We start from the raw sequence: 22,870 nt of genomic DNA on the forward strand, positions 1-22,870 counted from the left end.
ATCCCAGTCACTCCCTCAGGTAAGATAATACAAACTCAGTATTGAGCGAGAATGAAACTTAGTATTTGTTAGTTTATGTTGATGACCTGTTGGGACTGTCTTCCTTGCAGAGAGAAGGCTAAGAGAAGACTTAATAGAAGTTTTCAAAATCAAGAGGGGTCTGGACAGAGAAAAACTCTTCCTACTTGTATACAGATTGAAACCATGCCCTCATGTTCTCAAAGTGTTTTGCACACATTGCAATTTTGTGCTAAGAAAATTTAGTTTTCACTCAGCAAGTTGCTACGGGATGGAATCGATTGCCTCAAAGTGGTGCAGGCAAGTTCAATTTAGGCTTTCAAGAAGGAACTGGATGATTATTTAAAAAGAAACAATCTGAAGGGTTACAGGGAAAGGGCTGAAAATTGGCACTGCATTAAAATGTACAGATCCTGGTGCATTCAAAATGGGCAAAATAGCCTTCGCCTGCATCGTGACAACTCTGTGACTTAGTGGTCCACAGGACAATTCTTTGCTCATCAAACTTTTCTCCTGTCAACAGACCACCCTTTGTCTGCTGTTGAAGCTACCAAGCAGAACACAGAGGATGGGAAGTACACCAAAGAATATCAAAGACTAATGTGCTTCTCTAATTTACAGATCTCTCATCCTGTACCATTACAGCATTGCGCCAATCAGGGGAGAAGAGCAGCCCATTAAACAAAACACCAGGAGGCTTGAAATTGAGGATGAGCTCAATACAGTAAGTATTCTCAATGATGACTTTCTCCCAGTAGTCACAAGGGAAGGCTTAAGCCCTCACTAGACAAAACTTCTGCCAAGTAAAGTGAATAGTTTCATTATAAATCAGATTCAAGTCATGTACTGGCTAAGTATGCTCAAGACATATAAATTCTGAGGAATAAATGGTATTATCTCAACATGCCAATAGTTGAGGGAGGAAATCTCTTATCAGAATAAAGAAAAAGTCAGTCATTTATTCCCTCAAGCATATTCCAGCTGTCAATGAGTTCATTGCTCCTATGCAACCTAACCCCATATACTTGCCTTTGCCCTATATTTCTTAACATACTTTGATAGCAAAAAAAATCTGTCATCTCAGTTTTAAAAGCCACAATTGATCAGCAAAGTTTAAACTTTTCATGATCTTTATTTTTCATGGTCCTGTTTGCATACAAGTGCTTCCTAATTTCACTCCTAAAAAGGTCAGCCTCTGTTTCTGGACTATTCATTGCTAGCTCAAAACTGCAAATAAAAGGGCTGCGGCAGCTTGTCTGTCCACTGTGTATATTCCCCACAATATCCCAATTTAATCAATCCCTCATCTTCAAAACTGAAGTGAATGCAAGCATATGCAACCTGTCAGAGTAACTCAACCTTTTAGACTTGATGCTATTCCAGTGAAACAGCACCACACATCCTCCAATATAACTTTTCTGACCTGCGATGCTCAGAATGAATCCAGTCTACATAAAGTCTCACCAGAGGTGTGTATGACTATAATATAACTTCCACCAGTTTGTATTCCACACCTGCCTTCCAGCAAAGGGCAACTTCACATTAGCCTTTTTGTTTACCTTTTGTACAAAATTCTCTCCAGATACAGGTTAAACCCTGGAATGGGATCAGCAGGTAACTGACAGTGAGACACAGTGAACAGAAATGAGAGATACTGCACTTAGGATGGCATGAACAGTGCTTGAAAGAGCTCAGGGTAGACTGAAGATTAAAAACCATAGTTGATTTGACACCAAGTGTATCCAACCAACACACAGCAGCTTGCTTTGTCACTGTATCACATCAGCCCCATACTTTACAAAATAAAAATTATTCAATTTCATTTTACAATGTGGAATTTGAACTGGTGACCCTTTGGGTTTTTCGTCAGCCAGATAGACGTCTAGCTACAACGGAAAATGGTTTATGGACAGAACAAGTTTTCAGAATTTAGAACTTGCAGGGGAATGAAGGAAATAAAAGGTTTCAAAAATTAATCTAAAAGTGTACTCACCATTTGCTCAGGTGGATATTTTGAAGCGTCAGAGGTGTTTCTGCCTAAAGATGGAAAACACATGCTCAATCATTTGGGAGCTCCACAAAAGCAAAAGGACAAGAACACATCGGTAGCCATCACTCGTCAAGTGTCCTAAAGACACAGCAAATAATATGTAACCTCTTATCACCTGCAGATACATACTCCTTATTTGGTGCTGTTCCATATCCATTGAGAACATTCGTTAGCATGTTGAATGATTACTTTTTCTGAGGAATTACAAACAAAGACTTTGGCCCTCACCAGACATGCGTTCTGCCAAATACTGTCAGATTCAAGAGGGAAAATGCTGGAAAATCTCAGCAGGTCTGGCAGCATCTGTAAGGAGAGAAAAGAGCTGACGTTTCGAGTCTAACTGACCCTTTGTCAAAGCTTTTGGTTTGGGGACTGTCAGATTCAAGTTCTGCATTAGGTAAACATGCTCAAAACAAATCAATCATGAAGAATATGTGGCATTACCTCGAAGTGTCAATAGACTCGGGACAAAATCTCTGTTAAGAGGCAAGGAACAAGAGGAAGCTATTTATCTCCAAACATATTCTAGTTGTCAATGAGTTCATTGTTCATCTGCAACCTAACTCCATATACTTTCCTCTGGCCTACATCCCTTACTATTTTTGGATTACAAAACGTCTGGCAATCTCATTTTTAAAATTAATAATCAATCCCACATCAACTGAGTTTGAACTTACCATGAAACTTTGAGTGTCCAAGTTACTCTCCAACTTCACTTCGAAAAGATTTACACTTCATTTTTTTTTCACTATTCCTTGCTGATCCTTCCTTTAAAAACAATTTCTTAAAAGTTGGGAACTCTTCAAGAATTCCACCACCCCCCAAGTGGCTATTGCTGACTTGTGAGGCTTCAACAGTGAATGCCAAATCACTATTCTTTAATATTTTGCATTCTGGAAAAGCACAGCAGTTCAGGCAGCATCCGAGGAGCAGTAAAATCGACATTTCGGGCAAAAGCCCTTCATCAGTAGTATATTGAAAGCTCTCCTGTCCACATCTAAACATTCATAGCATGAGCCAGTGATCACATGTCTAACAAAAATCTATCTATCTAACTTCACCTTAAAAATACTCAATGATCCCACTTCAGACATTTTTTGGTGCTTCAAAGTTGTACAACTCCCATGGATAAAGAATTCTCTTTACCTCGGTCCTGAAAGTGTAACCCTTAATTTTAAACCCTTCCCTTGATGCAGACTCACCCACAAGAAGAAACATCATTTCCACCTCTACCTTGTCAAGAGAGTTCAGAAACTTATACACTTCAGTTCAGTCACCACTTGCTGTTCTAGACTCCAGAGACAACAAACCCAGTCTGTTCAATCCTTCTTCAAAAGACAATCCACTCATTCCAGTATCAATTTAGTAAATCTCCTCCAAACCACCTCCCACATATTTATATCCTTCCATAAACAATGAGACCAAACCTGTGCACAGTATTTAACATGTAGTCTCACCAAAGTGCTGTATAACTGAAGGATAGCATCCTTATTTACATGTTCAATTTCTCTCGTACTAAAGGACAGCATCCCATTAGCCTTCTCAATTATTTGCTGTACCTGCATTCTAAATTTTTGTGACTTGTGCACTCGAACATCTAGACACCTCTGCACCTCAAAGTTCTGCAGGTGCTATATAGCTCTTTTCTTATTTTAAATGTCAAAGTGAACAATTTCACATTAACACAGATTATACTCCATCTGTGAAGCTGTTTGCCCACTCACTCAACCTACCTATCTAGCTGCAACCACCTTGTGGCTTCACAATAACACACTTTCATATGGAGCTTTATGTCGTCTACAAATTTAGCCAACATGCCTCCACTCAGCTAGTTATTTTAATCAAGCTGTTCAAACACATTTCTAAAGAAACCTGGGCCACCAGACCCAGAGGTAGGGGCACTACTACTATATCGTAAAAACATCTTAGTCATTGACCCTTGCAGACTCCAATAATCAAGTGCTTCCAAACAAGACAGGTCATTTGAGTCAGGAAATTATCACTCAGCAGACCCTCTGCTGATCCCTTGGTTTAACATAAGACTTGACACCCAGATTTCCTTCCAAGGAAATAGAGTGGGGGAATGCAGCTGGACATGCCAACCCCAGAAGCAAATCTTAGGTCACCTTAAGAGGGTTGGGATGGGAAACATATTCTGAGCTGGCTGGTTAGAAGGCCTGTCCCAGTCCTGAGTGTTGGTCCTGGTTGTTTTAGAAGTGATTAGGTTCTCTAGCTCTCAGCTTCACAGTCCATCATCCCTCCACACCATGACTCATCCATACCTCATACCATCTCAAAAAGGACAAGGGAACCGTGGGTTGCAAAGGAATGAGGGAAGACAGGCAGAAACAGGTCTTTCCCGATTTTCCCCGATAATTCTTCTCTTGTCCCACTTATAAGTCAAAATGGGGAAGGGATTCACTTCCCAAAATATGCAACATAACAGGCAAGGTCTTTGCTTTAAACGTTAAATGGGAGGTAGAATGATTTCTAACAAGTGGAAAGGGAACATTGCTTTTATTCAGAAACAACCAATTGTACATTGTGCTTGTCATGAAAGGAATCAGCTCTGCGCAATAAACCATGTCTCACCAAATGCCTGAAAATTCAATTTTCTCTGACAACCTACACTCCACAAATCAATCTCATCTCACAGGGGACCCCTATCAAATCACTACATTCTGACTGGAGGAAGGAGAATGTTCCTTTAACAATTCAACCACCATGGCACAAATTAAAAAACAACAGATGCACTCCATACTGGAACAAGTTAATTTTCAAAAAAGACCAATCATCACAGAGGAGTTGGACATTGTGGGTATGACAAACTGTAGGGGCTGCAGCAATATTTGCTGGTGAGGGTCCGAATTCTCACATTAAAAACATTATCCATTATGACCAGGATGCAACCCTGTCAGTGTACACCCTCTAGGATCTTTTAGACAAGATGGCAAATTGCCTTTTAAAACTAATTTTCAGCCACTGAAATTCCCTAGACAGCAACCTTCTGGCAGTCATCAAAGTAAAGGTAACTGAAACATTTAAAGCTTTAAACAGCAGGACAAGGTAAACTAGTTACGATAGCTAGGCGAGCAGAAGACAAGGTTAAAAAAAGTCAATAAATGGAAAGTAGAAAATAGGGATGGGGAAAGGGGACAATAAGACTAAAACAATCAGCGTTATTTTCGCTTCAATATACAATTGGGATTTAGGCATTCATATAAGATGTGTAAGACTATTAGTAGAATAATAATGTTATTCCTTATGTCTGAGACTTGTACATTGCAATATTAATGTTTGTTTCGACAGTACAGAGCATGACTGGAACCAAAAACAAGATACATTGGTTAGCCCAGAGCAAAGAGGTTTCACTGAACCTACAGTAAGTGTAACCAAGTTACTTAAAAGCTGCTTGCAAGGTAGCCAAATACAAGTTTTATTTTCTCTTTTTACAGAGACAGGTGCCACCTGAAAGGACTGACATATACATATATTCACAACTCTACTTGGATTTTCCAAAAAGCTTTATGAAATGGAAAGGTATCATAATTAAAAGATAATAGAGCTAATCCCATCCATGACATTAAAAGATGCACATTGGTTTCGCATCAGCATATTTTTACAGTTGCCACCTTTAGACCCTGATATTTATAGAGAAGCAAGTTCATGGTACAGTTGTGATCAAGTTACTGAAACCTGAAAATCCTGGGAATACAAATTTAATCACATTACTATTGTTTTTCCCATTTCCCTCCCAGCAGCTGGGCAGATTGGCAGCTGACTGTTGCAAGGGAAATAAAGAGGCAAAAGGCCTCAACCTGGGGGCACTTAATGGCAAAACACAAAGATCAAAAACTGGTAGACGGATGGTAGAGTGGGGGGGGATCAGAATCTACCAATTAGGAGAGACGGAAAAGTCAGGGGGTGGGAGACAGTGAGTGGGACAGATAGCTCATGACAAAGCAACGTGAGGAGGTGTCACAAACGGCAGAAGATTTACTGAAGAGGTTGGAGGAAACGCCATTTTCTTTTTGTAAAATTAATGTTAAGAAGAGCCAGAGGGGTGAGGAAGGCCTGTTTAAACAGTCTACCTTCACACCATGCACCCCTGTGACTGTCATTGCACTGTTTCCAGGGGCAGTGGCACCTACTCCTGTTAATGCCTGCTGCACCCCCGCCCCTGCAACTCATTCCTAGGATGAAAATCAGAACATCCAAGTCTTTCACTTTCTCCTGAATTAGGTTCGTAGAGCTGTCACAAAGCTGGTCCCTTTTTTCTAAAAGCTGTCCCTTTTCTCAAGGATACTGTGTCCTTGCTTTTTTCCAGAGGGGTCACAACATCTCCTGGTTCTGATTAGACTGGTTTGGTACAGAGATTAAATGGTATTAAGAGACCTTTTTACTTTTATGTAAACAAATGAGACTTCAGACCAAAAGTGGTCATGTTTTAGAAGTGACCTGTATAATGAAAGGGCAGTGGTCAGTTCTCTAGCTGAGCAGTTCAGTTCAGAACTAGTTAGAAGTTCAACAGTGAGCTGTGTGAAAATGAACTCTCCCTCTCCTTTTGCCTTTCTAACTTCAACCTGTAAGCATTTGTTCCTTTTTTTTACTGTTTCTTTAAGGAGGTTTGCTTATTGGGACTGTTGTATATATATCTGGAACAGCATAATTAAGTCTAGTTTGGATAGACTGAATTCTATAGGGGTTGTTTGTTGTGTTCTTTGTGTTTCATTGCGTAATTTTGTGAATAAATGTTAATCTGTTTTAAAACCCAGTAGTCTATCTTGCTAACTTACCCTGGGTAACTTTCACTGTACACTTACCAAAACAAATTACAAAGTTATGGTTGGGGCTGCCTGCTTAAGAATGTTTTTTGAGTGGTCTGGCCTAGGCCTTAACAGAGTCAGGAACAATCTCTGCAGGCTGTGAGTGAAAATTCAGCCCATGTTTTTGATTCTAAAGTCTAAATTCTTAATATAAGTTGTGAACAGCAGTTGGCCCAGTGCTAATCCTTGTGGCACTCACTTCTGACATTCTGCCACTCTGACAGTTCTCCTTAATCCTGACTCTGCTTTTGGTCTTTACGCCAGGCTTCTATCCATTTTGTAACCTGCCCCCCAACTCCATATGCTCCGATTGAATTATTGTTGCATGTACCGAGGTACAGTGAAAAGCTTTGTTTACAAGCAGTACAAGCAGAGCATAGTAAGCAAAGAAGTACAAATATAAGAAATGTTAGAGTTAAATCTGCTGTAGGGAGCTCACAAGGTGTCGCACCATCTTCAATCATTCATGAACATATTCATTAGTCTATTACATGGGACCTATTGAAGGCCTTATGAAATCTAGATTTATTAAATATAATACATTACCCTGGTCTATTTTCTCTCTTACCTCTTCAAAGAATTCAGCAACATTGGCGAAACATGACTTAAAATTCATGGTAAAAACAATGACTGCAGATGCTGAAAACCAAATACTGGATTAGTGGTGCTGGAAGAGCACAGCAGTTCAGGCAGCATCCAACGAGCTGATTCCTGATGAAGGGCTTTTGTCCGAAACGTCGATTTCGCTGCTCGTTGGATGCTGCCTGAACTGCTGTGCTCTTCCAGCACTACTAATCCAGTATTAAAATTCATGGTATCTATTTGCGAGTATGCTTTCAGTTTCTAGATCTATTATTTATCTCCTCATCTAGACCTAAAGAGAGCGCTAAAGAGAGACAGGAGGGGACTTGAGAAGTCATTGGTGGATAGGATCATTTAAAACCTAAGGCTTTCTATCATTTTATCAGGAATAAAAGAACAATGAGAGTAAGATTAGGCCCAATCAAGGATAGTAGTGGGAAGTTCTGCATGGAGTAAGAAGAGCTAGGGGAAGCACTAAATGAATATTTTTCATCAGTATTCACAGTGGAAAAAGACACTGTTGCTGAGGAGAATACTGAGATAAAGGCTACTAGACTAGAGGATATTGAGTTTCACAAGGAGGAGATGTTAACAATTCTGGAAAGTGTGAAGATAGATAAGTCCCCTGGCCGAATGGGATTTAAGACCATAAGACATAGGAGTGGAAGTAAGGCCATTCGGCCCATCGAGTCCACTCCGCCATTCAATCATGGCTGATGCGCATTTCAGCTCCACTTGCCAGCATTCTCCCCGTAGCCCTTAATTCCTCTAGACAACAAGAACCTATCAATCTCGGCCTTGAAGACATTTAGCGTCCCGGCTTCCACTGCACTCCGTGGCAATGAATTCCACAGGCCCACCACTCTCTGGCTGAAGAAATGTCTCCGCATTTCCGTTCTGAAATGACCCCCTCTAATTCTAAGGCTGTGTCCACGGGTCCTAGTCTCCTCGCCTAACAGAAACAATTTTCTAGCATCAATTTATCCTAGGATTCCCTGGGAAGCCAGGGAGGAGATTGCAGAGCCTTTGGCTTTGATCTTTACGTCATCATTGGCTACAGGAATAGTGCCAGAAGGCTGAAGGATAGCTAATGTTGTTACCTTGTTCAAGAAGGGGAGTAGAGACAACCTCGGTAATTATAGACCAGTGAGCCTTACTTCGTTTGTGGGTAAAGTATTGGAAAAGGTTAGAAGAAATGGGATTTATAATCATCTAGAAAGGAATAATTTGATTAGGGATAGTCAACACAGTATTGTGAAGGGGAGGTCATGTCTCACAAGTCTTACTGAGTTCTTTGAGAAGGTGACCAAACAGGTGATTAAGGTTAAAGCCGTTGATGTGGTGTATTTGGATTTTTGTGGGTGTTTGATAAGGTTCCCCATGGTAAACTGTTGCACAAAATACAGAAGCATGGGACTGAGGGTGATTTAGTGGTTTGGATCAGAAATTGGCTAGCTAAAAGAAGACAGAGGGTAATGACTGATGGGAAATGTTCATTCTGGAGTTCAGTTACTTGTAGTTATGGCAGGGATCTGTTTTGGGGCCACTGCTGTTTGTCATTTCTATAAATGACCTGGAGGAGGACATAGAAGGATGTGTTAGTAAATGTGCTGATAATACTAAGGTTGGTACAGTTGTGGATAGTGCGAAAGGATGTTGTAGGTTACAAAGTGACATAGATAAGCTGCAGAGCTGGGCTGAGAGGTGGGAACTGGAGTTTAATGTGGAAAAGCGTGAGGTGATCACTTTGGAAGGAGTAACAGGAATGCAGAGTACTGGGCTAATGGTAAGATTCTTAAAAATCACACAACACCAGGTTATAGTCCAACAGGTTTAATTGGAAGCACACTAGCTTTCGGAGCGACGCTCCTTCATCAGGTGGTAGTGGACGGCTCAATCCTAACACATAGAATTTATAGCAAAAATTTACAGTGTGATGTAACTGAAATTGTACATTGAAAAATTGATTGTCTGTTAAGCCTTTCATCTGTTAGAATACAGTGACAGTTTCACTTCTTTCATGTGTAAATCACAAAACCTTTTTTTTTAAAAAGTTGCATTCTCGAGTTAGCTGTTAACAATGATGATAGCTAGACAATATGTTGAAGGTGTTGGCCCTCTGTGTTCTCTGTCTATGCCATGATGTTTAAATTGATTCTAATCTAAAAAGTGAGATAACGGAGTTTTACATAAACTCATGCAGTTTTTGAGCTCAGAGTTCTACATGAATGCATGCAGTTTTTGAGCAAAGTACAATGTAACCCTGAAAGTACAAATTCGCCCCACAAAATATATGTGTGCATGTGGGTCTTTGTCTGTGTCTGTCTGTCTGTCTGGGTTGGGGGTTGTGAGTGTGAGAAAGTGTATGTGTGTGTGTGTAGTGAGTGCAGTGTGTCTTAAGTCTGTGAGGGGGTGCATGTAAGAGTGTAGGAGTGTGTGTATCTGTAAGGGTACGTTTGGGTGTCTGTGTGCATGTGTGTCCGCGTGTATGTGTGTATAGGAGCGCCTGTGTGTGTGTAGGAGTATCTGTATATGTGCATAGTGCAATGGTGGTCACCTATAATGTGAGTTGAGGCCCGGTTGAGGCCCTCCCTATGGGTACCGAACATAGCTATCAGCTTCTGCTCGGCTACTTTTCTCTGCTGCCTGTCCCGAAGACCACCTTAGAGGATGGTCACCCAAAGGTCCGAGGCTGAATGTCCTGGTAAGATTCCTGTTAGTGTAGATGAGCATAGAGCTCTCACTGTCCATGTATATAGATCCCTGAAAGTTGCCGCCCAGGTTGGTAGGGTTATTTAGCAGGCATACTTCTAAGAAGCCTTTAATTAGTAGAGGGATTGAGTTTCGGAGCTATGAGGTCATGCTGCAGCTGTATAAAACTCTGTGTGGCCGCACTTGGAGTATTAAGTACAGTTCTGGTCACTGCATTAGAGGATGTGGAAATTTTGGAAAGGGTTCAGAGGAGATTTACTAGGATGTCGCCTGGCTGAGAGACTTGATGCTGTTTCCGTTCGAGACAAGGTGGTTAAGAGGTGACTTAATAAAGACATACAATATGAGTAATATGGACAGTGAGAGCCTTTTTCCTCAGAAGGTGATGGCGAGCATGAGGGGACATAGCTTTAAATTGAGGGACGATAGATATAAGACAGACGTCAAAGGTAGTTTCTTTACTGAGAGTGTAGGAGGGGTGTGGAACAGCCTGCCTGCAACAGCAGTAGACTCACCAAGGTTAAGGGCATATAAATGGTCATTGGATAGACATATGGATGAAAATGGAATAACGTTGATTTGATGAGCTTCAGACTGGTTTCACAGATCAGTGCAACATTGAGGGCCAAAGGGCCTGTACTGTGCTGTAATGTTCTAATGTTCTAACATAGTAAGAACTCTATAATGGTCTCCAATTCTTCAGGGACCTTTTATCTCCCTTCTTCAATAGAGATATAACATTGTAAATCCACCGTTTTACAAATTAATGTTAAATATGTGCAATGATGCCTCTAAGATCTCTCGCACTCTTTCAGGCCAGGGGTTGATCACCTTGAGGGTTGAATAGTTCATTTAATCTTTCTCTTCTTATTACTTAAAATACATCGGACAAAGGGGAGATCAAGCATTGTTAATGCCCTGCATATATTCAATTAATTTCCTGACATCCACATAAAGAATGACCATTTGGCCAATGTAAACCTGCTAACTCTTGGGAAACTCACTGTGTATCATCAGCAAAACAGGGGAGAAAATTACAAAATGAATAAAATGACAGGCCCAGTTTCCTCAATCTGTTTCTGATGATTCTAGCAGAGGAATAAATATGGAAAAGCTCTCTATTCCCATTTCAGCAATGCCACAAGATCTCTTCTCTCTGCAACAACAGGTAAACTGGGATTTTGATTAACATGCCATTTAAAATAAAAGCCTAAAAACAGTGCACTGCCCTAGCAGTACCCAATAGAGAAGTGTCAATCTGGATTACATGATCAAATCTGGAATGTAACACAATTTTTTCACTGATATACCCTCCTAAAAGTATTTAACCTGAATAGATATGATGCTCATTAACACTCCACTCTACCTGAATTAGAACTTTTTTAAAACATAAAATGTTGAATATATTTCATTTTTGCAGTTAGTAAAAGAGATTTGAAATCTTTCTTTCAAAATAGTACAATCTAATGAATGCCCAGGTTGGGAAAAATGCATTTCATGACTTGGACTGCACAGATAAACACAAATTGCTAATTATTGCTTTATTCAAAATACCCACAATACCGTTGCTTCTACAGCAGCTTGCAGGTAACTTACGGAATGAAGAATTTTGCGAACCTAGTGCTCCACCTGATTTTGTCGAACCACTCAGCTCAGCATTGTTGTCTGCATGCTTATCCGAACGGCATGAGAAATGAAAACTGATGGTGCCTGATTCCACCTGCTTTACCTGAAAGTAAAAGAATAGTTTGCTAAAAGTTTTCATCAGAGAAGATATCTTCTTGGCTATCATCATTCATGGGCTTGTCAGTCAAGCAAGGGTACACTGAAACAAACAAGAACAGAAACTGCTGGACAAACCAGAGTGAACATCTCTCCACAGATGCTGCCAGACCTGTTGAAGTGTCTGTTTCAGTCTATTTCAGATCTCCAACGTCTGCAGTTCTTTGTGTTCTTTCATGGTACACTGAACCTTGCCCAGTAAGGTCTTTGAGAAATTTAAATCACACAAAAATATGCACAAAACACAGCAATGTCAACAAGTGCTTTCTTAGTTTAAACAGGACTATCCAAATTGTGGGGCATTGGACTTTAAAGGTGCCTTTCGCCTGTTAATGTTCAGTCCAAACTCTACAGCAACCATGTGGCCGTGCAATTTGTGAACCAAAGTTCTCACCTTATGGCCCCCTTGGTTCACAAACTACAAGGCAGCAATGGTTGCTGTAGAGTTTGGACTGAGCATTAACAGGTGAAAGACCTCTTTAAAATCTCATGACTTTTTCTTGATGATGGGCATTGCTAAAGGATTGATAGGAGAGTCCTAATTGCTGTCATAAATCAATCACCCATGAGAAGGACTATTTTGGGGAAAAAACCCTGCAGTTTAAACACTTACATTTTGCAGCCCATCCCCCACCCAGCTGATTAGATTAGATTACCTACAGTGTGGAAACAAGCCCTTGGGCGCAACCAATCCACACCGACCCTCCAAAGAGCAATCCACCCAGACCCATTTCCCTCTGACTAATGCACCGAACACTATGGGCAATTTAGCATGGCCAATTCACCTGACCTGTACATCTTTGGACTGTGGGAGGAAACAGGAGCACCTGGAGTAAACCCACGCAGACACTGGGAGAATGTCTGTGTGGAGTTTGCACAGTCACTCGAGGCTGGAATCGAACTTGGGACCCTGGTGCTGTGAGACAGCAGTGCTAACCATAGAGCCACCGTGTCGCCCCTAGGCCAATCCCACCCAGCAACCCTCAATCTGCTAAACCTTCATCCTGCGGTCACCTCTGAGGTATTAAATTGGGGGTCACACCAAGACTGATCTTGGGAAACACAACTTCATAAAGATGCAGAAAGCTTATTAAAAATTCTGAGGCAGTTTGTCTCATTGCAGCTTTATTTTGTCAACTGATTTGAAAATCTGAACATATTCGATCAGTACAAACAAAAATTGCGGTTCAGGCACAATGTTAGAGAAAGTTGAGGGGGTTTTACTTAACATTCAAACTTGTCAGACTTGACCTGTAAATGTAAAGTAATGTCCAATCATTATCCCAGAGTCAGTTGGTACCTCATGTACGTCCAGGTACAGATACATTTCCAAGTCCAGTGTTAATAGGGAAACGCATAAAATGATAGTCTTGCATGTATATATGTTTTCTGTGGCCTCAGGATATTCCAAAAGCACCTTATAGCCAATAAAAGTACCTTACACCAATAAGGTAATGATGGCCTGTTCTAGTGATGTTGCAAGGGGGGTTAAACCTACAGGAGCTGGTAGAACTCAACAGGTTCTCAGTTGAAAGGCCGGCTTAAGTCCCATAACAGGAGCTGTTGACTGCAAAAATAACTGTATTGGTGTCAGTGGCCAGATAAATGTTCTCAATGGAAAGGATATTGAGCTATAAAACCCCCTAAAAAGTTGATGGATGACTTGATGGTCATCAAAAAACAATATGCCCACACCGTGTCACCATGGGGAAGAAAAAGAAGAAAATGAAACAGTTGAACCTCAGCCTAGATTTTGGGAGGATTTTTTTAAAGTGTGCATTGATTTAAATATCCATTATTTGTAAAGAGATTGCTTGATTCTATGGATGGACATAAATGTCTATTAAGTAACTAAAGATAACATGGAACCCAGATGTTAGACTGATGAGCTGAAATATGAGATGAAAGGAGCAGAGTAGCAATTGAAAGATAATAAAACTGCAGTGCTCTGTTGAAAAGGTAGAAGAGAGAAACAAGCTAAAATTGCTCTTGCAGAGATAGCACAAGCACTATGGACCAAATGGACACTTGGAATTAGAAAACTCTAACTCCATGCTCAAAGTTATCTGAAAAACAGACAAAGTTGCTAGGTTGAAAGCAGCTTCTGACATGAATTATTTGCTGACCGTTAAGCATTTTTTTAAAAATTGTGTAAGTCAAATCTTACAACAGAAAGTCACCATTTGACTAAAAAAAGCTTCTGCTAATGAAGACATTACTCCACAGATTGTAGTCTTGAGTTTCATACTCTGTAATAAAAGTTGCTTGAGAACTAGTCTGTTGCTGTAGTGTATTGCTGAAATCTCTCAACATGACCCTAGATTAAGGCCCTTCTAATTTGTTCTCCAGCCCCTCTTCACGCTTTACTGAAGTCAGTAACACATACAAGGAGACATTGAATTTCTAGCATGGAAACAGAATATTAAGTCCAACCATCCATGTTTTTGCTCCACTCAATCCAATTTTCATTTTAGATGTTTGCAATCTGTTAATATATCCTTCTGTTTCTCTCTACTTACCTAGCTTCCTCTTAAATGAAGCTGTTAGTCTCCTTTCTGTGGCAATATGCTTTACATCCTCACCATTGTTTGAACATGCTCCTTCAAATTTTCTTATTCGATTTATGGGTGAATAGCTCATTCTTAGAGTCCTTACTTTTAACGTCTCTCAAACTGTCTACCTGAACAGGAATTTCTCATATGCAAAAGACAAAACAGCATAGATCTTGGGGGAAAAAAGGAAACAAAAAATAGAGAAGGCTGACAAAACAGATGGAGCACCAAAAATGGAGCATGAAAAGACATTGGAAAGGGATATTAAAATCATAACAAATCCATATATAATTACTTTAGGAGAAAGAGGCAATGGGAAGCAATGTGAGCTCCTCAGGACTAATAACAGTGATACCATCCACAAAATGGGAAAGTAGCGGTCAAGCTGAATAATTGCATGGTGCAGTATTCACAGAAACGGAGGAGGACAGCATGCTAGACATCTCAAATTTTTTTTTATTGAAAAAGGAACTCAACAATATCAGCATAAGCAAAAAAACAGGAATAGTGAAATTAATGGCACTAAACAGTGACAAACCTCCAGAGTCAAAGAAATACCACCCCATTGGTTTTAAAAGAAACAGATGTGAACACAGTGGGTGCCCTAACCATAATCATACAGTTTTCTCTTTTCAGTAAACACTGTTTCAGATTAGAAAATTGCAGGTCACTTCAGTAATGAAGGAAGGTGACACAAGGAAACAAAGGGAATATATATCAGTTTTGACCTAACATTTATGTTCAAGAAATTATTAGAACCTGTCATTAAGGCTGAAAGTATTGAACACTTTTCAGTTAATCAGTGGATTTATGCATGATCGATCATTACAATGAAACTGACTGAATTTTTTTGAGAAGGCAGCTTTAGTTTTGGACAGGGCAATGTCTATGAATGTCACTGATATGAACTTTTCATATTTGATGAAGTCCTTCATAACAGACTATTAACTAAAGTTAAAGCTCATTGAAGTAAAGGCAACTCATTGAACTAGTTTGCGAATTGGCAGAGTGGAAGGAGACAGAGAAGAGTCAGGAACTCTTAATTAGCAAGAAGTGATGGGTTGCACCAAAAACATCCATGTTTGGGGTTCAGCTAATTACAAACAACCTAGATAATGAAACAGAAAAGCATATATTCAAGTTCCAATAACACAAAGAAAAGTGCCATTTTCAGCAGGATAGATGGAAACACAAATTTACAGAGATATTGATAATTGGTTATTTGGTTGTACAGAACTTGAGCATTGATTTAAAAAAAAGCCCAATTTGTGTAAGTTCTTCATCTTGCACTCACCAGGACATTTCACAAGAAATGCGAGTGTAAAGTGAAACCAACAAAGAGAGGGGAGTGCTGATGGTTGGAAAGTGGACTTTGACTGGTATAGGTGTTCCAATGGAAAATGTGCCAACAGATGATGACTAATAATTGACTGCCAGTTTTGTTTAAATATTAAACTAGATTGACTCTGATTGAGCAAGTCAATGCCCTCGGAAATGAACCAGAGATTGGCTTTCACCTATTTTGTTGAATTGAAACAGGCACGGTGTTTGTACATGTTTTCTTTCAGCCAAATAAAAACAGGGCCCTGTGCCTTAACACAAGTGCACCCAGGATATGCACATTCTCACCCTTTAAGAAATTCAGTCAGCAATCGGCAAGGCTCTGACCATACATAACAAGCTGATGCTTGCAAATTCAAAACATAGTGTCCAACATGTGGCGTGTTCTTACAACATCGGCTAAATATTCCTCGGTGTGCAAAGAATTATGCTGACAACCAATTTAGCAGGCCCAAGGTGTGAGGCATGAGCACACTGGAAGTTACATTTTATTAATACATAGTTAAAAATCACACAATGCCAGTTTATAGTCCAACAGGTTTAATTGGAAGCATTAGCTTTCAGAGCGCTGCTCCTACAACCACCTGGTGAAGGAGCAGTACTCCGAAAGCTAGTGCTTCCAATTAAGCATGTTAGACTATAAACTGGTGTTTTGTGATTTTTAACTTTATACACCCCGGTCGAACACCGGCATCTCGAAATCATTATACATACATACATACATAGGGCTGTATTATTTCGATGTGGAAAGTGCATATCCTTTATTGTGTTGTTTTAACTTCGCAAAAGAAGGTCATCCATTGTCTGGTTCATTTCTCAGGGCAATCGCAGTTAACCTGCCTGGCTTTAAAATTTAAACAAAGCTTGTGAATAAATTCAATTATCAACAACTGATGCATTCTCTATGACAACAACTCTACTAATCAGCACTGTCTTCTCACACAGGCTACCTGATAATTATCATTGCTGTTGTGGGAATTATCTCTGTACAAATTACTCTGTGTTTTCTACATTACAATTGTCATAGAATCATAGACGCCTACAGCACAGCAATGGTCTTCAGCCCATCAAGTCTACATTCATCAAAAACAAGCAACTAACTATTCTAATCCTATTTTGCATTACTTGACCCATAGCCTTATTTGTCTTGGCATTGCTGAGTACATCTAAATACTTCTTAAGTGTTAGGAGAGTTTCTGCCTCTACCACCCTTACAGGCAGAGAGTCCCAGATTCCCACAACCCCTGGGTAAAAACATTTTTCCTCACATTCCCTCTAAACTCCCTGCTCCTTTCCTTAAATCTCTGCCCTCTGGTCATCAATCCCTCTATCAAGCAGAAAAGTTTCTTCCTGTCTATCCTATCTAAGATCCCCATAATTTTATATATCTCAATCATGTCCTATCTTCGTCTCTTCTGCTCCAATGAAAACAACCCCAGTCTGTCAATATACGAGCCCAAATTACTGCAGATGCTGCAATCTGTACTGAAAACAAAAAGTGCTTGGAGATCATAGTGCGTCAGGCAACATCCATGGAGAGAAAACAAGCTAACATTTCAAATCTAGATATCTCTTCATCAGAGCGGAAGCTACCTGGCCCATGTCTCCTTCTAAAACTAAACTTCTCCAGTCCAGGCAATTGCTTGATAAATCATCTCTGCACCTTTTCCATTGCACTCACATTCCTCCTGGAACTTAGATTCCAGATCTGCATCCAATGCTCTTGCTATGGCCTAACCAACATTATATACAGTTCCAACATAACCTCCCTGTTCTTAAACTCTATGTCTCAGCTAATAAAGACAAGTATACCACATGCATTTGTAACTACTCTTTGTACCTGTCCTGCTACCTTAACAGACCAGTGGATGTGATGCTCAAGTGCTCCCACTGTTCATGATGTCTTCTCTTGCCTTGTTTGCTCTGCCCAAGTGTATGGTCTCACAGTGATCCTAATTAACACCCATTTGCCACTGATCAGCCCATCTGACCAGTCCACTTATATCCTCCTGTAATCCCAGGCTAGCCTCCTTACCAATTCCCATCCTGCCAATTTTCATAAGATCCGTGAACTTACTTATCATCCCTCCTACAGACATAAACCAATCATGATAATCATATAAATCATTGATTATTATATAAAATATTTATATAAACAATAAAGGTGCCAACATTGACCTCTGTGGAATCCCAATGGACACAGAACTCCAGTCACAAAAACATCACTTGATACCATCCTTTGCTTTCTGCCACTCAGCCAATTCAGCATATAATTTGCCAATTTTCCTCAAATCCCATGGGCTCTCACCTTCATTATCAGTCTGCCATCTGGGACTTCAGTAGACGCCTTGCTGAAGTCCAAGGAGACCATGTCAAATGTATTGTCTTTGTTTGCACATCTCTTCGAAAAACTCAATCATATTACCAGATATGACCTTACCTTAACAAAACCTTGCTTACTGTTCTTAATTGGTGCCAGCCTCTCCAATTAATTCTGTCCTTCAGAATTGCTTTCAATAGTTTCCCCACCATTGAGGTTAGACTGACTGGCCTGTGGTTTCCTAGTTTATGCCTTGCTCCCTTCTTGAATAATGGTATCACATTAACTATCATCTGGCAGCTCCTCTGCGGCCAGGGAGGGACTGAAAATTATTACCAATGCCCTTGCAATTTCCTCCCTTGCCTTACTTAACAACCTGGGATACATTTCATTTGGCCCTGGAGTTTTATTTACTTTTAAGCCTGCTCTCTGTCTCTGCTAATTTCTTTAATTTTATCACAGTCCTTCTCTACGAATTCTATACCCACATCACTCGTGAATACTGACAATATTTATTTAGAACTCTACCGACATCCTCTGGTTCCACACATGAATAATCACTGTGCTCTTTAAGTGCTCATTATGCACTTTTAAAATAACTCAGGATTTTCCTTTATTTTGCCTGCTATCATTCTTTCATGCCCCCTTTTTGCTATCTTAATTTCCATTTTAAGTCTCATTTTGCAAGTTCGATACTCCTGTAGGCCTTCTGCTCTTTTGAGCCTTCACTATCTGCCATGAGCCTCCCTTTTTTCTCCTTCTCCAATTCTGTACAGGAAAGATAGTATTAAACTGGAGAGGGCACAGAAAAGATTTACAAGGGTGGTGCTGGGAGTGGAGGGTTTGAGTTATAAGGAGAGGTGAACAGGCTGGGACTTTTTCACTGGAGGATAGGACATTGATAGAGAGGTTTATAAAATCATGTTAGGTACAGATAAGGTGAAAAGCAAAGGTCTTTTCCCTCAGGTAGGAGAGTTCAGAACTAGAAGGTATATTTTTAAGGTGAGAGGAAGAAGATTTATAAGGGACCTGAGAGCAACCTTTTCACACAGAGGGTGGTTTGTATGTGAAATGAACTGCCAGAGGAAGTAGTAGATGTAGGTACAGTTACATCATTTAAAAGACTTTTGGACAGGTACATGAATAGGAAAGGTTCGGACAGATATGGGCCAAATGTAGGCAGGTAGGACTGATTTAGTTGGGAAACTTGGTCGGCATGGACAAGTTGGACTGAAGGGTCTGTGCTGTATTAGTCAATGAAATAAAACAATGAGCTATGGATGCTGGAAATATGAAGCAAAGACTAATCTGAAATAGGACACTTGTTCTTTCATTGGACTCAAAACATTACATCTGTTTTCTTTCCACAGATTCTGCCAGAACTGCTAAATTTCTCCAGCAATTTCTGTTTTAAGTTCCTGTATTTTTACAAAATTATTCATTTTTGTGGGATGTGGACAACCCTGGCCCATCCCTATCCCTAAACTTGAGATTTATTGGTCACACTCTTTATCTTTATTAGTACACATTGGTCTTGTAGTACATGGCTACAGTTCAAACCTAATTCATCATTGCAAAACACTTTGGGATATCATATCTCATGAGAGGCACTACATAAATGCAAGTTAAGAAGTAGTGGCTAAACAGTGCCACTCCAGGATATGGTGAGAGTTCCAATCTTTCAACAAGCAGCAGGTGAGTTGTTGTCTAGCCCATTCAGCATGAGTGATTACATATTATTGATCTGGAATCACCTACCTCTTCTGAGCTCATGTCAGTGGAAGGTGTTTTGTAAACCAGCAAATTACTTGGGTTGGGTGAAGGTCCACCATGAAGTGATATCGTTACATCAGAAGCATGAGATCCCAAGAACGGATTCCAAACAGCCCAACGTAAGATTTGCATGTACGCCGTATTGTCCAAAGAAGAGGTAGAAGAGGATAACTGTGAATAAAACAATTAGCTTCTTTAGGAAACACAACGATGACTTCATCAGGAATGAGTCTATGTAGCACCTTCAACAGTAAACTATTCCACAGCAGCACTATCTATATCAGACTGAAGGCAGAATCACTACATTTGGAAGGTCTTTAACAACAGTTTCTTTGTGTCAAAAGAACAAGGGACAACAGAGATCACATCAAAATATTTTACTGGAAGTAGTAGTCATCAACTGTCATTACATTGAAAGCAATGATCATTGGGTTCAGTGCAGAATGATCATTTCAACATTACGAAAGCACCTTGGAAGAGATTATAGCTCCACCGCTACTATCTGCTCTGCAATTTTCTACTCTCTACTTTGCTCTTTGATGATCTTGTACATATGAATTATTAAATGGCACATAAAAGTCCTCCTCAATGCACCCTGCTCTGTGATCAGCCATTTTAAAACTCTTGGAATGTGGAACTGAAGGCTCCCACAGAGTATCATATTGCTCAATGCACCAATCATTAGAATGATACAGCAGAAATTTTAATCAGCAGCAGAGTGTTCTACAACTGGGATAAAACCTCAGTCAGATTGAATTGCAGTTATGCAACAATAGTTTGGCAGCTAACAAAGTTTTTTTTTGGAATAATTATTGCATAACATAGATTGTATAGCACAGAAACAAGGCAATGAGCCCAATTGTTCCATGTTGTTTGCGCTCAAGACAAGCCAGATCAGTCTTTGATTCCTTTCTCCCTTTTGTGTAAATCTACCATAACCTTAAACACATCTATGGTATTCACTTCGTCTCTGCCTTCGTGTAGTGGATTTCATATGTGTAACACAATGTGCAAAACAAAATTTCTCAAGTCTCATGGGCTCAGTTATGACAACGTGAAGTCTTTATTAGATTAGATTAGATTAGATTCCCCACAGTGTGGGGACTGGCTCTTCGGCCCAACAAGTCCACACCGATCCTCCAAAGATCAACCCACCCCCCTCTGACTAATCCATCTATCACTATGGGCAATTTCCCATGGCCAATTCACCTGACCATCACATCTTTGGACTGTGGGAGGAAACGGGAGCACCCGAAGGAAACCCATGCAGACACGGGGAGAATGTGCAAACTCCACACAGACAGTTGCCCAAGGATGGAATTGAACCTAGGACCCTGGTGCTGTGAGGCAGCAGTGCTAACCACTGAGCCACCGTGCCACCCCTTTCTATAATTCTATAATGCAAACCAATATCTTAGAAATTTCAATGAGAACAGCACTTCTCAAGGGGTCTGCTAAGTGTTTTGGGCTAATGCTCCTTCTTTCAAAAGATCTGGGGTGTGAACATTAAAGCAGGCAGCTCAATTGATACACTGACACTCTACATGACTGCATGGACTAAGCATTGAAGGGTTCTTCATCACTTTAAACATGCTGCTTGGAGACTCTCCAGATGACTTTAGTATGCACTCAAAGCAAGGGTTCCTCACCACTTCACAGGGGAAGGAGTCAGACATCAGCTTATCCATCATGAACATTTTCAGAAGGCCAGTTCAGGAGTAACTCTGAGAAAGATCTTGGCCTGGATTTGCGCCAACTCAGGATGGCTAGGGAACACTTTAAAAATGACTGGCTAGTTTGGATGTCAGGATTCCAGACCCTATTCCTGGGCTTTTCAACTTTCAGGAGTATATTTTAAACATGCAGGCTAGTTTATGTCACAAGCCAACATCTGACATACCCAAAGTGGCCAATCTGATTGCAGAGATTGGCACGGCCTAATCGTCTGCAATTTTGCAGGTAGTTGAGCCAGCGTTTTAAAGGGTTGCGATCCATGCCCCTTCAGAGGTGATATGGGGGAAGGAAGTAATCTTTTGAAAGGACAATTCAAGAAATCCCCTCCATTTGGGAGAAGATTTGTAGCTCGGGTGCTCGTTGTTGTGGTTCTGTTGCTTGTCGTAAGCAACATGAATTCGACTGGGACAACACTACCATTATAGGGCAAGCCAAACAGAGAACAGCCAGGGAATTCCTAGAGGCATGGCACTCTTCCACAAACTCTATCAACAAACACATCGACCTGGACCCAATATACCGGCTACTACAGCGGACAGTTCGAACTGACAACCGGAAGCGGCAGAGACAGGCCACTATAATGCCGGAAGAAACAGCACAGAAGCGCTTCACAGGAGGCTCCCAAGCACTGAGGATGTCACCTAGACAGGGGACGAATAGTTTGCAAAACAAATTCCCAGCTCGGCGAACAGAACCACAACAAATCCCCTCCATATCCCTATGTTGGGTTATGCCCCTCCACTCATTCCCCACTCATTCATTTTATTTGATATAGAACCCATGAACCCTACAGAGACAGTTGGATGGAACTAATGTAATAATTATCCACCGTGTTAAAAACACTCCTATACCAAAAATGTCAATTATCTTTAAAATTCCAATAAATGAAAATGCAAAACACTTGAAACATCAAACCTTGTAATAAAGGCTGTGAAACTGATAGCAGTGATTAGACTGTTCAAACTGTCATTCAAGCAGAACCTCAGGTGTTTCAGCAGAATAATGGATTTCTGGGATCTCTGAATGACCATGGAACTATAAAAGCCCATTTGGTTCACTAATGTCCTTTAAGAACGTAAATGCATCATCCCAACTTGGTCTGGCCTTCATGTCACTCCACATCCACAACAAAGTGTTTAACACTTAACTGGGATGGCCAACTAATGATTGCCTTCCAGTG

At 40.4% G+C, this 22,870-nt stretch overlaps 1 protein-coding gene across 10 annotated transcripts in view; it reads right to left on the reverse strand.

Moving 5' to 3' along the window:
• nphp4 (nephronophthisis 4) overlaps positions 1-22,870 on the reverse strand; it is a 431,145-nt gene that overhangs the window by 142,643 nt on the left and 265,632 nt on the right. For 7 of the 10 annotated variants that reach the window (XR_011962716.1, XM_072586737.1, XM_072586730.1 and 4 more), the window contains exons 9-11: positions 19,942-20,127; positions 11,785-11,917; positions 2,012-2,055 (exon numbers count right to left, since the gene is read on the reverse strand). Coding sequence is in view for 9 of the 10 variants with exons in the window: in XM_072586737.1 (XP_072442838.1) it covers positions 2,012-2,055; positions 11,785-11,917; positions 19,942-20,127 (363 nt within the window). In the remaining variant the exon portion in view is untranslated. The remainder of the gene's footprint in view (positions 1-2,011; positions 2,056-11,784; positions 11,918-19,941; positions 20,128-22,870) is intronic. The other 3 variants (XM_072586731.1, XM_072586736.1, XM_072586739.1) reach the window with 1 other exon arrangement.

The sequence above is a fragment of the Chiloscyllium punctatum genome, chromosome 16 (assembly GCF_047496795.1).
Source record: "Chiloscyllium punctatum isolate Juve2018m chromosome 16, sChiPun1.3, whole genome shotgun sequence".
NCBI lineage: Eukaryota > Metazoa > Chordata > Chondrichthyes > Orectolobiformes > Hemiscylliidae > Chiloscyllium > Chiloscyllium punctatum.